General features: G+C 38.7%; 1 protein-coding gene across 13 annotated transcripts in view; it reads left to right on the top strand.

The window, feature by feature from the left end:
• PCNT (pericentrin) overlaps positions 1–17,548 on the top strand; it is a 163,737-nt gene that overhangs the window by 83,064 nt on the left and 63,125 nt on the right. For 10 of the 13 annotated variants that reach the window (XM_075934141.2, XM_075934137.2, XM_075934139.2 and 7 more), the window contains 10 exons: positions 792–938; positions 2,311–2,462; positions 4,802–5,019; positions 5,661–5,869; positions 7,868–8,030; positions 11,396–11,608; positions 12,367–12,405; positions 15,283–15,512; positions 15,886–16,005; positions 16,452–16,472. In XM_075934141.2, coding sequence (XP_075790256.2) covers positions 792–938; positions 2,311–2,462; positions 4,802–5,019; positions 5,661–5,869; positions 7,868–8,030; positions 11,396–11,608; positions 12,367–12,405; positions 15,283–15,512; positions 15,886–16,005; positions 16,452–16,472 — 1,512 coding nt within the window. The remainder of the gene's footprint in view (positions 1–791; positions 939–2,310; positions 2,463–4,801; positions 5,020–5,660; positions 5,870–7,867; positions 8,031–11,395; positions 11,609–12,366; positions 12,406–15,282; positions 15,513–15,885; positions 16,006–16,451; positions 16,473–17,548) is intronic. The other 3 variants (XM_075934140.2, XM_075934138.2, XM_075934136.2) reach the window with 2 other exon arrangements.

The following is a 17,548-nucleotide window of genomic DNA, read 5'->3' as shown; positions in this document are numbered from 1 at the left end:
TAGATTATTTTGTACCAAGGTGACTGCCCCCAGAAATGTTTTTAGAAATGCAAGATGTGATAAATGCCTTCAAATATACTTCTGTTCAAGGGTCGCTTATCGGCATTATTCCAGAGCTTTGAATGTTGAGACTGCTGGGTTGAAGAGAGTTAGTGGATTTTTAAAATCTATTATCTCTATAATTTTAGTAGTTTCAAAAGATACTTCTCTGCATATGTTTCTGCTGGATCCTTTGATTTAATGAGTTCTCTCACTAGCTACTGTTAGAAGCATGTGGGTAAATCTCCCTATGGAATTATAATATTGTGTTGTCATTCCCAATATGCTCTCTAGAAAGCACTATGTTTGTATTGATAGCTACTCCAGATAAACATTTCTGATATTTTTATAATCTTTCTGGGAAGTACTTCATTTGGGGACAAGATTCTCTAATGAACAACAGTAAGGAACAGTGTTGATCCTTTGAATGCTACATGCAGGAACAGTAGTGTCCTATATGTAGATACTTCAGTGCCTCATGTTTAGAGATGCACTAGTCTTTATGCTGTTACCATATCTCAGATCTTACTAAGGAACTTAACATTATATTCTCACCAGTACCAATACTTCATTGTGTGAGTTTATTGAAAACAGTATAGGAACTTTTGTTTTTACACATCTAGGTAATGCTTCCATCTATGTACATATTCTCTAAAGTGCTGCGCTTCTTGGTAATACTTAGTTAAATTTCTGTGAATTATTTTTGGTCAGCTCGTCTGGGAATTTTTTTAAAACATTTTTTTTAAATTCAGGAGGAATTTGAAGTTGAAAGGAAGACTGACTTGCACAGCAAGGAGCAGGTGTTGATACAAGAGACAGAAAAGGCACAAGACTGTTTCCAAAAGGAGAGAGAGGAATTATCAGTACAGATCCAGGAAAAGATAAATAAAATCATCCAGGTATGTGGAATACTGAAGCTTAGATTTTAATTGCACTTTTCTTGTCTCCTGTTTTAAACATAGCTTCCCCTCCCATGAGTCTATACAAGGGCTGTCATTTTGGTGCAGTCATTGATTTATAACTATTTTTAAGGCATTGTTAGCTTCTTCTGTATGCTAGTATGTTATGGGAATAGCATTGCACCTCAGTGAAGAAAACCTTGTGACATAGCATGGTTGAGGCTGCTTCGAAGGGAACCTATCGTCCCAGTTATTTTCAGTGATTGTTTCAATATTTGAATGATTTTTTGGTATTTAGGCAAATGTACCAGATATGTCTTGCATAGAAGGGACATCCTTGTGTTGAAGTGAGGGTGTTAGACAAGGGAGAGGAAGGGACAGACAAGGGTAACAATAATTACTCTTAAGGCATGTGTATATATTGGTGATTCTATGTGTTTGCTTGTCTGTCCTCTCCTTTGTTTCTTGCAGGTGAGATGGGTTAGGTTTAGGAGGGATTTAGCAGTGATGGCTTGGCAAAGAAATTTGGGGCATCAGGGTACCATGAAAAAAGGTTCAGACATACCTGTGAGCGACAATGCTGGCTGATGTTTTGACTTTTAAACACATTGCCTCTGCTATAAACTCTATAGTCCTCTCTTAAAAACTAAGCTTTCATTCTCTTAAATACTAACTTATTACGTTTCACTTTTAGTAGTGTTAGATCAAAATAAGCTACATTTGTGACTTTTGAAACAAAACTGGGAACAATTTCTTGAAGAAACTTGTATGCAAATGCAAGATGCCTGGTTTGACGTCAAAACAGTTCAGTTTGAATACTTTATATCAGTGTGGGCAAATTCCAGCCAGCAGGATGGATTCGGTTCACAGGATTAATCCCTGGTTGGCTCCCACCTCTATATTTACCTGCGCCTCCACAGTATTGAGTGATGGCAGCTTTCGTTGGCGGATCAGCATTCTGTGCCAATTGGAGCGATGGGAACCGTGGTCCCAGTCCATGCTGCTTTCCGCTGCTCCAAATGGTCATCTGCGGTCAACGAGAGCGTCCATCACCTGATGCCTGCAGAAATGCATATTTTAGTCCCAGGCTTCATTTGCAAGTTCGAATGACTACATTAGCCACCCTAGTTCGAACTAGGGTGGCTAGTGTAGCCATACCCTAGGAGAGCAAAACAGTTTTAACTGACATTGTTTGTCTTTTTTCTGTCCTCCAACTTTTGTGCTACTAGAATCAAAAGTAGAATGCAGTCCTCCAGCGCTTCTCTGTATTGCCAATAAGATTTCAGAATAAAATCACTTAATAAAATATACAAGTTTGATTAAAAAATTACTGGCTTTTTATCCCCTTGCCTTTTTGTTTGGTTTCCCACAGCTGGAAAATAAAGTGGAATCTTTAAATCATGAGTTGGAGGTGACTAACTCAGAGCTAGAGACCCTCCTACAGCGAAGAGACAGAGAAAACCAAGAAGGAGAGAACTTGGTAGCTATGTTGAGATCTGATATTGAACTGTCCCAGAATGAAAGGTGAGTTCATTTTGGGATATATAGCATGCAAAGTATTGTATCTGTTTATTTTCTGGTAAACAAAATGGTAAGTAAGCCAAATTAAATGTATAAGAAAATGACAATGTTTTTGCTTTCATTGAAGCATATCCAAATTGCTGTTAGCCTTTACAAGCTAAAAATTTAGGATACCTTGAAAATGAACATTGCTCTTCTGGCATCTACTTCACCAACTGTGGTATTTGTTCATTATCTGAGGGTTTTTCTGGAGTCTGATGAAAGAGCTGGTTAGATTTGTTCAGCTTACCTCTGGATACATCAGAATATCAGTAACAATTGGAATTGAGAAGTAATTGAAAATAGACGCTGTAGTGGAAAAATCATATGGATTATTGAAATGAGAGTAATGGATAGTCCTTATCTCATGGTAGATGATCTCTGGAAAATCTCTGTATGGTGTAAAGTTTCTTTTCCCAGTATGTTTCCAACACTAATCTTTACAAATACGCCAGTGTTGGAAATGATCATGTTTATCCCACATGCCAGTTACAGGCATGGTTTTAAATATGGCCTGTTTGATCAAAGGTATTTTGAATTTAATATTTATATCTTTTGAAAACTTTAGATCGGAATTACTGCAATTCATTTTACTATGCTGTTCATAATCTGTTCATTTGCCTCTTTCTCAGGGGTTACTGTAACTGATGTTGATTTGCCTTATAAGCGTTTTAGTTGATATTTGAAATGTCGCACATGATGGTGACTATTACCTGTTCGCCAAGAATGTACTCTGGGACTATGCAACAAAGAAGGATGTAGCATTGTCCCAAATGGCTTATAATGAAAACAGGCAGACCATATAGTTAAAATGTGACGATGCAGAGGCTGGTATACCAAAACAGAAGCTGTAGACTTTAATTTTCCAAATATATAAATATGTATTGGGTACTTGATTCGTTAGTTGAAAACTTTTCTGTAGTAGAATGTGTGTGTGGGGACGGGGGAAGTGTTTCAGAGACGTCTGAGTGAGGAAAAGGACATCAGTTAGTGCAGAAATAAAGTAATGGATATCTTGGTGCATGGAATGGAATTGAAGTGAAGGTGCTAAGAGGAGAGTCAGATAAAGATACAAAGAAGGGTATGTTGAAGTACAGGAAACAACATGGGGAGTAGGAGGAAATGGGAGAAACAAAAATGGAATTGTGCCATGCCACAAAGGTGAGAAAAATATAATACAGAAGACAAGCGGAAGCCATTGAAACAGTTTGAAGGCTGGAGTAAAGTGGCCACTACTGTAGGAGTGAAAGAGTTTTTAGAACTCTAATTTCTTCATAGGTTAAGAATTAAAGTTAGGCCAGTCATGAGAAGGGTGTATTAGACAAGGGTGGCCAAGAATGGAGAAGGAAAGCATGGTTTTAAGGCAGAGGCGGGGGGAAAAAAAAGCAAGATAATGCTTAAAACTGTATGTGGTGCAAGAGAAGGCTGAGTGTAGTACAGACTAACCAGCTCTCTGCTCTTAGCTGCAGATGGTGATGGAGAGAGGTGGAGGAAGGTCTGTTAATTTTTGAGAGGACAGTGGCTCATACAGGAGTTGACATTGGGGGAAATATTTCCATGTGGATGGGAGATTAGGAGGGAAAAGGTAGAAATGAGTCATCTTCTTAGACCCACAGAAGCTGAGATTGTGGGAGCACATGATGTCCTCAGAGGTGAGAGTTAAGAGGGACCGAGGGCATAACTCTGTGGGAGAGGAGAGAGAGCAGAAGAACAACTAGATTTGATTGGCATGTGTTTTCCAGAGCTAAAGAATTATTCGGCAGGATAAGCTTTAATGCGACATACCAGTGAAAACTCAATTTCTTGCCTTTATTTTATGGAAGGAACTTTCATTATATTGGTATTGTTTTGTGTGGAGAAGCTTAGTAAACATCAAGATGTCTCTTCCCTCAGTAATCCCTAAAAATTCAGTTTGTGATGGCATGAAACCTTCAATTTATTTGCAAAACTTGTCTAATATGTATGAATGGTATAAGGCACTTGTAATAACAAATCAATATTTTACAGATGTTTTTGTTGTTGGGAGATAGCAATTGTTTAGCATTCCAATAGAGCAATGAAGAGACAGTGTCTTAAGGTCTGATTTTAACAAGGTCTAATTTAGCAATTAGTTATCCATTTGGGAGTTTGATAGTAAAAATAGTTGCCAAGTGGCATCCTTACTAGAAGAGACACTTAAATATTGATAAAATGCTGTGCCACAATCACTCAAACCTGCAGAGAGGCAAAGTGTTACCAAGATTTAGGTGCCTCTTCTATTTCACATATCCTGTACTTGGTATTGCATGGTATTTCTATTCTAGGAAAAAACTGCAGGAATCCTATCAGCGAGTTTTGAAATTATTTATGGAAATAGTAAAGACCACGTTAGCTGTAGAAGACCTTATCTGTAAGAAAATTGGTCTCTGTCTTGATGATGATAGTCTGGCATCTGGAGATTCTAGAGAAAGTCGCAGCATGATGGAAGAAGTGGGATTCATACAACATTTCAAAGCCAGAGAGAAGCATGACCTAGAAAAAAGTGAGTGTCAATCTGGGTATAGTTATTTTTTAAAGATAATGTTAATTTCATATCATATAGCCAAGGCTGTAGACATGGGTATTTAGTATTGCAGTGTTTTCTGAAAGGTTTTCTCCATACTTATGTTTGGACTCTGTCAATATTGTGCTTTAATCTTCTTGACCAGGAAGATGCTATGCTGTAGTCAAGACAATTCCACTGTGTGTTCATCAAACCATTATAATGTGTCCTTGTCAACCTCCAAATAGGAGACGACCATTTTTCTCTTATAGCTTTGTGAGCCACAACTGGCACAATGAATGGACTTGGTAGCAACTTCATGCTAGCCACATGGCCTTCTGTTAAGATATAACAGATTGTCATATGTAACTGGTCAACATGAATGTAAGTGTAACTTGTCTTCAGACATCTCAAAGTAGTTCCATAGCTTACAAAAATATATCCAAATTCTATGAAGGGGCATGTCAGTTTTTAAGTATTAAACAGTTTCTTTAAGGTGAAATGTTTTTCTGTTAATTAAACATTGCTCAGTCCTACGCAGCGGTGGTGTTATTTTTGTATATGTTCATGTCACTTAGTTGTGTAATGAGTAGCTGTTTCTGGAATATTTCTTTTTTCTAATTCTTTTTATTTTTTGGTAGGTGACCTGCTTGATGAAACTCTCACAGAACACAACCAGGTATCTGCAGTGACTGACGAAGGGTCTGACCTGAGTCAGCACTTATGTGAGAGTGTTTTTGCAAGCCCAGACCTGGCATTTGAGAATGAAGAGATGATCCTGAAAATCTGTCACCGTTTGCGCACTGCTGTGGAGAAACTTCTAGAGCTGGTTACAGAATCAACTAAACAAGTAAAACTAGATTTCAACCTTTAGCTACATATTGTCATAGCCAGTTGAGGTCTGATGCTCTGACATGTTGACATTATTTGGCATTAAGGCATTTGCACTTTGTAGAATGGGGTTGTTGGGGAGGTGCCTGAAAACCTATGTACACAGCTCCCATTCCCAATAAGAAATCTGTACACATCTTCCTTTTGCTGCATTGATAGTCCTGCCCCTAAAGAAAGAGAGGGGAAAAAAGCACTCTACAGCACAGTACTGTGTTAAACATTATATTAAAAAAGGGGAAGATTAAAAAAAAATTTGACAGGATAATGAAACTGTTTCTGTGCTTGCTTCATTTAAACCAAGGGGGTTGAAAGCTGCATTTTTTTTTGTGAACAGTAAAATTTCAAAGCTGCATTAAGTCAGTGCTTAGTTGTAAAATTTGAAAGAACAACCATAATATTTATTCTTACGAATAACCTCCATTCCCAAGGTGTTTAGAAATCTGAGATTCTACCGTATTTTGGACCTGAACTAGATTACATATCATCTGTATTTTATGAGCTGCCTGTAATAATAAAACAAGATGTCAGTTGCAATGGCACGGTTTAAACTGGAACTTTAACTCAACTGTGTAATAGACATGTATCCCCTCCCTTTTTCCAGATCTGAATTAAGATTGTCTGGTTGTTAGTAGTTGAAGCAAAACCCTCAAGGCTTTCAGGGCCTCTGAAGTGACCTTCCTGCATAAAACAATGAGGACTGACCGGGGGAGGGAGGGGCAGTTCTACTGAGGAAAACTGTCATCCCAGAGACTTTTTAAGAAAGGGATAAAGGGTAGTAATAAAAGGTCACAAAAATCCCTGCTAACCCCATACTTACTTATAGACTTTGCATAGCTTACACACTGCGAAAAGGGGTGGGAAGTCTTGTACAATGCAAACTAGTGCATAGCTGAAAGATGAAACTGTAGGTGTTGCAGTTATTGAGTTAAGCACTGCAAGCAGAAAGATCCTTCATGTGTTTCACGATATTGTCAATCTCCAGAACAGGGGTGGGCAATATTTTTTGATGGGGGGGCCACTCCAAGATTTTGGAAACTGGTTGAGGACCATACTCTTCCAAGATATTAATGGAGGAGGTGCAGGGTTTGGGATGGAGGTTGGGTGCAGAAGGGAGCTTGGGGTAAGGAACTGGGGTGCAGGAGGGAGAATGGAATCTGGGAGGGAGTTTGGGTGAAGTAGCTAGTTGTGACCTAGGGCAGTGGACTGGGATGCAGGATTTTGGGATGTGACCTAGGTTAGGAGGGGCTTGTGATCTGGGGCAGGAGATTGGGGTGCCATACCTGGGAGTGGGTATTGGTGCAGGAGGGGGCAGAGGGTTGGGGAAGGGAGGGGCTAGGGTACCAGAGGCAGGCTCTGGGTGGAGGTTACTTGCTGTTCCACGTGTCCGTGCTGGGGCATGAGAGAGAAGGCTTCCTACACTGCCTCTGTTCCCAGAAAAAATTCTTGGCTCCTATTGGCTGGAAACAGAGATTGGCCAGTGGGAGCTAAGCGATTTTTTTGGGGGGGAGGGGATGGGAAACAACATGAGAAGTCTCCTTCCTCCCTCCCCAGCAGTCTGGAGTGGAGAACAGCTGGCTTTCTAAAACGTGAGCTGATCTCTGCCTAACGATCCCAGCAAGTGAGCTGCAGTTTGGATCCGGCCCACTGGCAGCCTCTTGCCCACCCCTTCTCTAAAGGGAAACTTAGGACTCAGCTGCTAGCCAATAGCGAAGTTAGCTTTGACTTCAGTGTGAATGGGATCAAAACATGCATTTTGCAGTTAGGTGGTTGTTTGAAAAGACCTACTTTTGTTGTTATTGCTGCAAAACAGTTGGGTATTAATATGTTAAAACAAAGTCCTGTATTAAAACATGTTAGGACTATGTAGCCGAAGCACTTGATAAATATGTCAAATGAGTCCCCTTCTTGTAAGAGTTCAGATTAGTGTTTTATGCTGTGATGCACTTTTTTTTTTAAGTTGGAGAAAACACATGAAATTCACGCTCACTTTGAGGAAGAATTCAGCCGTAGAAATCAGGAAACTGCCCAAGTAGTTAGTCAACAGCACGAGCTAATGGAGTGTCTAAATGAGGAAAGTGAAGCAAAGAATCACTTAGCACTGGAGCTTCACAAAGCAGAAGGTAAGGAAATGAAATAGAAATGGAAACATTTCAGATGCTATTTATATATTACAACAAAAAATATTTGAAGGCAATACCTTTGCATTAATAATACACATATACCTGCCCACTTGGTCATTCTAAATTCCTGTGTCATTTGAAAGAGATGCATCTTCTTTCTCACCTCAGACGTGGTACTTGCCTCCCCCCAATGTTCCCTGTAATCTTTTCCATCCATGTGTGGATTTTTTCCATCCTGTGTGCATATGTATCACCAGTAGAAATTAACAAAAAACAACCTAGCTGCAGGCCCTGCGCTGCATTTGAATCTCTCCCGAGCAGCCTCACAAGTGCACAACTTAGAGGGAACACTGCTCGCCACCATCAAAATTACACTTGCCTGTGACCTGGAATGGGCCCAGTGCTTAGTACTGCACTAGTGGCATGTTGTTTATGCTAAAAATGTCAGAAGTTTATATCATTTGGGAAGAAGAGATGCTTCGTTCTTCAAGGTGTCTGAGCACTTCTGTGCCTCGGTAAGGCTGTGCACACAGGGCAACCAGCTTGTGCTGTTCCAAGCAGTTATCCCGCATGTGCAGCCAACCATCCCCTCAGTTCCTTCTCCACCACCTTTTAGCTTCAGTTGAAACAACAGCAGCACCCTCAGAAAAATTCTTCAACGCCTGTTTTTGCTTAGTGTGCACTCTTTTATTTTGCTTTGGCCCTCTGGGGCCCACCCCATTGCCCTCCAACCCTCCAAAAGCTTCTATTTTCTCCTCAGCCACTTTGCTGGTTATTGGAGGGCCACTTGGCCATACTTGGTTCCCCTGGCTTTAAAAGTTGTTTAACTTGCAGACTGTCCACTCCAGTCTCTGATGGACACTCACAATGTGTTGGGGGGGTGGGGGAAACTGATCAGAAGTGTTCCCATTATAAAAAGCTCATGTCCAGAAAGGCCAGGGAATTACAACTAAAACTGATGCTCATGGAGAATCGCTCCACCATGCCTCTTACCCTGAGCATATAACTCTCCCACGCCAACCATCTCTCACAGTTATCTCAGACAAGGGACCCACCTCAGAATTGACCATGAGAGACCCTGCATCGCCCACAGGCTCAAAAAAAATGCAAACGTTCCTCCTTTTGGAGTGATTTGCGTCGCAGAAAGTGAGCTCCAGTATCAAAATCTGCCCCAATACTGATGGCACCTAGACTTGAGCACCGGACCATGAGGCACCTGGTCCTTCGGGCGCTGAGACGACCCAAGGAGCGAAAGACTTGGTGTGATCAAGCTCTCAGACCAGCTCTCAGATGAAAGCTAAGATGGCTCCTCTGGTGCTAAAAAAAATCACAGCCTACCCCAGCATCAAACAGCTCTGTGGTGCCACCTAAACAGCAACAAGCTCACGGCACCGTTGGTGTAGACACAGCTTCCAACCCTCTTTATGCTGCTTGTACCAACGTTTCTGGAGTGACAGCAATTTACCAGACATACTGATCGACTTGTGGCATCTATGCCTGGAATGCCATTGTTTGGTTCTGATGGCACTGTTAGCACCATGATTTAGTTGGCCTTCTATATCCTGAGGCACTGCCCCTTGTCACTCCAGTGATGAGGATGAGATCTCAGTGGAAGCTCATTGTCACTCCTTGCCCAGACCAGCTGTCGTACTTGGGGGGAAAAGAAGCTATCATAGGTATAAAAGACTGATGGTTGCACCAAAAAAATGTCATTCCTTGTCAAAAAATTATTTAATAATAATGTTGTTTTTTGTATTGTGCTTTGTGCTTAATGCAATCAGAAACATTACCTAATTAAGCTTAATATCAGCCTTTGTAGGCAAATATTATGCCCTTTTTATACATGGGGAAATTGATGAACAGAAGGACTGAGTTCTTGTCTTTGGGGAGTGAGGAAGAGAAGCTATGTAGAGAAGTGGTGGTGGTTGTCACAGCTACATGCAAGGGTGCTATAAACAGGAGGGGGAAGAACTGTTATGAATAAGACATGAAAACGTATTTAAATTGGAATTTCAGATTTAAATATCTATTTTAAGTGCTCATATTGGAGCTCTAAGCTCTTGTCCAAATATATTTAAAACAGGAGAAAATGTTTTATGGCAGTATGGTATTCACCGACAGGCAGTGCTTGAACATTTGGTCACAACTTGATGAGCATGTTTTCTACAGAAAATCCTCCTGAAAAGGAATAAGACTAATGACCAAAAAGAGTCTTTATGATTTTATGAACAAATATGATACTCATTTTGAAAACTTTATTGTTCCTTGTACATGGTAAATTTGACAGGTAAGAACATAAACATGGCCATACTCGGTTCAGGCCAGTATTCTGATTTTCAACAGACTGGTGCCAAATGTGTCAGATGGAGTGAACTGAACAGAGCAACTTACCAAGTGATTCATGCCCTGTTGTCCTGTCACATTGTGTAGCATGAGTTTTAGCGTCGCCCAGAGCATGGGATTGTATCCCTGACTTCTTGGCAAAGTGCATTAGATGGACCTATGTTCCATGAACATACCTAATTGTTTTTTTAATCCATTCGTACTTTTGGCCTTTACAACATCCCCTGACAATGAGCTCTACAGTTTGTGTGATGTATGAAGATATACTTCCTTTATATTGGTTTTAAACCTGCTGCCTATTAATTTCATAAGGTGGCCGCTGGTTCTTGTGTTCTGTGGATGGTGAGTAACACTTCCCTATTCACTTTCTTCACATCATCCTTGATTTCTAAACATCTGTCATATCCCCCTCAGTTCTCTGTTCCAAGCTGAACAGTCCCAGATCTTTTTACTCTGTCTTCATAGGGAATCTGTTCCATAGCTCTCTAATTGTTTTTCTAGTCTTCTCTATGCTTTTTTCCAACTGAGCTGCACAGATTATTCAAGGGGCAGCGTAGCATAGGTTTATAGTGGATTTAAAGTTCACATGTAACAGATGTATTTATCTAAATTTTAGTTTGTATATATTAAAAATATATGTTCTTTAAGGGATTTCTTTCATAAATCTGTGCTCTTATGTATCTCTGGCACAACTTGGACCCGTCCAATAGCTCAAAGAAAACCTTTAAAAAAAAAAAAAAAAAAGCTTGTATGTATAATCAATTCATATGCTGAGAAGTCATACTCTCTTCTGTCATAAGCTCCTATTTGAATTATTTTGTTTTCCTGCAAACAGGCTGTGAAACAGCTTAAAAAGCCCATAGTATGTTATAGGTTATTTTCTGTTTTTAAACTGAGATACAGTAAATGAACTTAAACAATTTATTCCTCTTTGTGATAATTTCAGTAATTAGTTGATAGTATTTTATAAAAGAACTTAGGTGTCCATTCTTTTTAGTTTCCTTATGTCTTTTGGGTTTTAGGTATCATTGAAGGCTATGTAGCTGAGAAAGCAGCCTTAGAAGAAACACTGAGCCTGAAAGAAGAGTCTGAACGTCGTCTTATTGTGGAACTAGAGACTTTACAGGAACGGTTTCAAGAGCTAACCCAGGAGCAAGCAATACTCTGTGAGGAGCGGGCTATGCTAATAAGTCAAAAGAAAGTGCTGGCTGCCAATGTAGGAGAAGCAGAAGCTGGTAAGAAATGCTGTGATAGCATTTTTTGATATTGTTTTTGGAGAGGTAGAACAGGGACTCCCAGTTAATGCTAAAAAGAAATAAACTCAAATGTCACACTTATGTTTCAGTAATGAGATGTTGCTGCTATTATGATAAATAGAAAGATGAATATAAGCAAACAATGCCAGTATGGAGGGGCAAGATTAGAAAGTCACATGAGTTACCTGTTATGCCTCTAGCTAGATTTAACAAGAAGATGTTCTACAAGTATATTAGGAGCAAGAAGACGACCAAGGACAGGATAGGCCCATTGCTCAATGATTACGGAGAAACAGTAAGAGAGACTTGGAAATGGCAGAGGTGCTTAATGACTTGTTTGTTTCAGTTTTCATCAATAACATGGATGCTGATGGGATGTCTAATATAGTGGATGCTAGTGGAAATGGGGTAGGATTAGAAGTTGAAATAAAAAAAAGTTAAAAATTACTTAGAGTTAGATGTATTCAAGTCACCAGGGCCTGATGAAATGCATCCTAGAATATTCAAGGAGCTGATAGAGGAGGTATCTGATAGTTTAGCTATCATCTTTCACCCTATGTATCATCTTTCACCCTATATGATTAGCAACTTGACATCCAAATTGAGGCAGGTTACCTTTTGGAATGTACGTAAGTTTGGCATGATCCCTGCTCTGTGTTAAACTCATTAGTGATCTGGAAGGTGGAATGGATCAAAAAGTTGCCCTATTTTTGTCTTGTATGTGTTCCTATTCATAGGAGTTCCTGTTGCTAATGTAGCACAAAGGGAAGATCCAGGTTCGTAACAGTGTGACTTTACGAGAAATTATGTGAATTAACGACTTTGAATTTAATCTAACAAAGAGGAACAGTATTTCAGAATTATGCTAAAAATGATTAGTAATACATCTGCCACATAATTAATAATGTGGGCAAGTTTAAGGCATTACTTTCATATTTTAAAAGACTCACAAAACTGAAATTATGTAAAAAAGTTAATTGATTATTTAATGATATCATTCTGCTGATGTCAGTCTTAAATTCTGCAGTGTAATCATAAGCAACCAAAATTGTTGTTTTTGAATAGACAAAAATATTTTACATACTGGATATGGTTGGAGATTTTAATAGTGTTGGCACTGATTTCCTAGAAGGTAAGTGCATTTTAAAAACTGTTGCGATTCCAAGTGCAGAATCTATGGATGGTAAGTGAAAGAGAGCTGAAGGAACTGGAAGGAGGACTGTGGGAGGAGAATGGAGCTAGAATAACACTGAAAAGGAGGAGAGGAGCAAGGTAAGAATGGACTAAAGGGAAGGACAAATTCAGTGGAAATTGATAGAGGAGCAAAAAATGAATTTGAAAGGAAATGGTGGGAATGATAGGAAAGAGAACAGGACTCTTAGAAGAAGGAATGAATAGAAATAATAAGAGAGATTAGTGGTTTTAAATGACTATTGGAAGTCTAATGCTAAAATAGACGCAAACAAATGTTTTGCTTTAATATACAAATGAGAAATTTTGAGCTCTCTAGAAAATGTAGCCATAACTCTTTTAATACGTGTTTGTGTGTGCAGTACACATATAATAAATGAAGAGGAGAAATGCTTATCTTTTGAGAAACCCCACAAGTATTGCTGTGGATACTTATGCATGCTAGCCTTGTGAGGGAAGAACATGAGCTGGGATGAACTGGCCAGATCACAGTCCAAGGTATAGGGAGAGGGCAGTGTTGAGCTGCCTCTTCAACTGCTGCAGCTTTATTCCTTTTGTTCGCCCAGCTCCCACATGTGTCTTCCAGCTCTCACTCAAATGCTGCTGCACTTTGGATTAATCTGCACTGCAGTGAAAAACCTGGCAGCAGTGGATCTCCGAGACTAGGTCTACAGATGTGGGTTTGCACTATGGTGCTAAAAGTAGCTGTGTAGGGTTCCCCCTTGCCTCTAAAGCCCACCTTCCATACCAAGTTTCAGAGCCCGGAGCAGGAGCCTTCACATAGCGATTTTTAGCATATACCATGTTAACCTAAGCACCGAGACTCTCTGCTGCTGGACTTTTATTTTTTAATCTTAGTTGTTTGCAGTCTTGACTTACTCTCACTTGCCTGATAGGACTTGGTCCTTAAATCTCATCTTGTTGAATGATTGAGAGTATGGCTAAGATGAGTAAAGAGAACTGGGTTTTGAGATTCTCCATCTAGTTAGCTATTGTAGAAGTTAACAGTTAAAATTCTAACAAGTTAATTATACTAGGAGTATAAATGTTTCTCATAATTTTTTTTTCTAATTTAACACATTAATTTTTAAAAACTTCAAAATAGTACTGTTCCTCTTGTTTGGAGTTAATTGTCTGTAGTGCTGTGTATATGGATAAAATCATACTAGATTTAACTTAAATGCTTTCTATTCTTATTTTTGGATGAGCCAAGAAGTCTGCAAATAAACTTGCTAATGAAACATCATTGAAATCTCACCTAGTCATCAGTTGAAATATATAGTTAATTTTCCATTGTTGCTTACAATTTGGTTGTGTTACTCAGGGATGTAAAATCCAGTTGAATTGTTTAGCCAGATAAACATCATGTTTAGCCAGTAACCCAGCTGAAGAGGAACAGGCGAGGGGTGGGGGCATTCTCCATCCTGGCTGGGCTGGAGGGGCATCCCCCTGCCGCAGACAGGCTGCTCCAGCCAAGTTGGAGCGGCCCTGTTTGCAGCAGGCCTTGCGAAGCTGGAGCATCCTCTGCATATGACAGGTAGGGAGTTGCTCCTGCCCCACCAGTTAATTGGAACCAATAAGCATCGCCTGCTAAGGGGTAATGCTTACTGGTTAAACTTTCATATCCCTAGCGTTAAACGCATTTTTTTCAAACTCTTCCTTGAGAAGTATGAATCTGATATTTGATGACTGAAAATTTGCCTGCTATTCGTTTAATTCTATTTCACAACTGTTATTGTGGGAACTTACAATCTGAAAACAGCTGAAAGAGTCTGACAAAACACTGTCTTCTGAACACTCTTGCCTCAATGAATTTCTAAATGTTGGTAATGAAAAGCTTTTTCCATGAATAATGATGATACAAATTGCACATTTTAAGGCAGAATAATAGTTCTTTCACCATCCTCCTTTAAGCGTCATACATTTAAAAGTTAGATCTTCTGACTTCCATCTGTATGTTCTTGTTACTTTTAACCAGGTAAGTGTTAGAATTAATTTGATGTTTTCAAACCGCCTTTATATTGGGATCTTAGTTTGGATCCTTCATATAGAATATTCCAGCAAGGGGCAACCTAGCCTAGTGAATGGGCCACATAAGTGGCTTTTCTTCATTTGAGTGGGGTCACAAGATTGTCATAACCTAGATGATCTCCCAGGATATGGTAGGTCTGTTAACTGCTCTTTCATACCTACAAGTTATAGGGTATGCTGATTGAACCATAGCAGCACTTCTGATTTGTCTGCATCCAATCGCACTTACCTCACTTCACATGCCCTCATAGCTTTTCAAAGACACAGTGGGGTAGTTTGGTGTGTCTCCTTTACCTATTTGAAATTTCCCCTTTGGAGCTGATGCATGTTGCAGCTGTGTGTGTATTATATGCATATAATCTATTTTAAACATCACTTGATTTGCATATTTCTGGACTGATATATTCTGTTATGCTTCTGTGTGTTTTTAGGTTTACTAAAAGAAGTAGAATTTTTAGCAAAAGAGAAATTAGAACTGCAGTGCCAGGCAGAGAAAGACCATTCTAGCTTGCGCTCTCAAATGAAGGTTTTGGAAGTGGAACTCGAAGAACAGATGCATCAAAATCAGATGTTGGCAAAGAAGTCATTGGAGGTTACTGATCTAAGGCAGCAAATTCAAGTTCTTGAAAAACAGCTTAGAAATCAACGTCAGTTCATGAATGTAAGCAAGCTCAACACCGAATTCCTGCAGCTTTTGAGAGGAAAAACACTTCCTCCTATTTTGTGACCAGTCTTCCAGGATAGTTTTGGTTTTATCAGAAATAAAACCTTTGTGTTTCTCCTTGTAAAACCAAGGATGGGTGATCATTTTAAAAAGTTTTCTGATGTAAAGGAGTATCTAGAATAGCTTTTTCTTTGCAAGTTTCTAGTGCTCATTTGTTCAGAAAATTGAAATAATTATTTCCCACTGTCCTATAAATCTGTACCTGGCTTCTAGAACTGCCATGCAAAGGGAAGTTCTAGAAAAGGTAAATGCAAATATCACGTTCCTCATAATAAAAAGGAAAAAATTGTTCACCTTACTTTGTCAATAGGAGCAAGCTATAGAGCGAGAACATGAACGTGATGAGTTTCAGCAAGAAATTCAGAAACTAGAAGAGCAGTTAAAACTGTCAGGAAAATCTCAAACTTCAGGAGAACCCAGACAATATGGGGTAGGTAAAACCACATGTAGTGACTGTGTATATTTTAGTTTATTGTATTTATGTAGTAAATATCCAAATGTAAATCTATTTGTGGCAATCTGTGGGTTTCATTGTTGAATATCACATTTTATACAATCATGTACTCAAGTATTAGAAGAAATCCAGAGTATTGAATTAATCGACTTTGACTGAAATAGTATTTTGCTACCATGAGTCTTGGCATATATTTTAATTTTGGTTTTGTTAGTAAGGTTGCAAGAAATAGTATGTTTTAGTGTATTACAGTAAAGCGTTGCCAGCATATCAGGTTGGTTTGATTTAGAGAGAGCAAAATCCTGACATTTAAAATACTGGCATCTGTATTTTTTTCAGATGCTTATTAGTTTGATAATAAATTAAAGAATTTAATTTTTGTTTCTGTGTTTTTTTTTCTCTCACATAAATGAACATTACAGATCTTTGAATTGACTCTGCAGGTATGGAAAATAGCATGAGTATCCTCATGTAATTTCTCTCTTCTCCCTCAATTTCTTGTGTTTAATCAGCTCTGCTTTGCTTTTTTACCTTCCATGAATGTCTAGTCCTCATAAGGCTTCAGCTTGATTAAATGTAGGGGTTCATAATTAATTTTGTCCAACTCTTAATCTGGAAAAATGCTTTTTATTTAACTTCCTATTTCTATCTACTTTGCTTTTCTGGCTTGCTTTGACCAAATGCATCCTCATGTAATTGCTCTTGTAAATCTTTTTTTTCTTCTAATACCCACTGTGAATAGAAAACTTCAACTTTTGGGAAATAAGCAGCATGGAATCATTATCACCTATGCCTCACCTGTATGGGCTATTCATGTCTTCAGTCTTCACATGTTTTGTGTTTATATGGTTGTGATGTTACCAACTTCATTTCTAACTCTTCATTTGTATTAAGTCTATAGAATTCTAACCCTTTAAATGTTACATGGTAGAAAAATAAACTCCTTATAAACACGTTCTCAGGCAAGTGGATTTTTCAAGACAAACTCACAAATAATTTGTCAACATCAGTGTATAGTATCCAAAAGCTTAAGGTAGCTTGACTTCCTGTTTATCATCTTAGGAGTTGTAGCTGTTTCATTTTCCCTTTACCTGAGCATAATATGTAAGACATAAATATGATACATTTTTATATTTAGAAAATCTTGCCAACAGAGAGAGAAACTCTTTTGTAAACATATTTCAGCAAAGGGTAGAGAAAAGTTTAAGATGAGCTTAAGTTATATCTTTATCTGTATTTAAGGTTTGCATGTCAAGTAGCTTATTTATCTTAAGCTATTTTTGTGTGGGTTTGATTTCCCTCCTTCAAAGACATGTTTCTGGTCTGTTCTCTACTTAAGTTTCTGGTAATCATAAGATTATAAAAATAAGCGCAGGCAAAATGACAAGCATTCTAGTAGCAGTTGAAAAATATCCTTGTTTACAATCAAAGCAGTTACACTGAGTTTTTGAACAGCATTTTACTCACTAATAAAACAGCACATGTAGCGATGAGGAAATAATGAGACTTTTAAAAATTA

Source organism: Pelodiscus sinensis, chromosome 7 (genome assembly GCF_052426305.1).
Source record: "Pelodiscus sinensis isolate ZL-2025 chromosome 7, ASM5242630v1, whole genome shotgun sequence".
NCBI lineage: Eukaryota > Metazoa > Chordata > Testudines > Trionychidae > Pelodiscus > Pelodiscus sinensis.
This window is presented reverse-complemented; position numbering and strand designations above follow the sequence as displayed.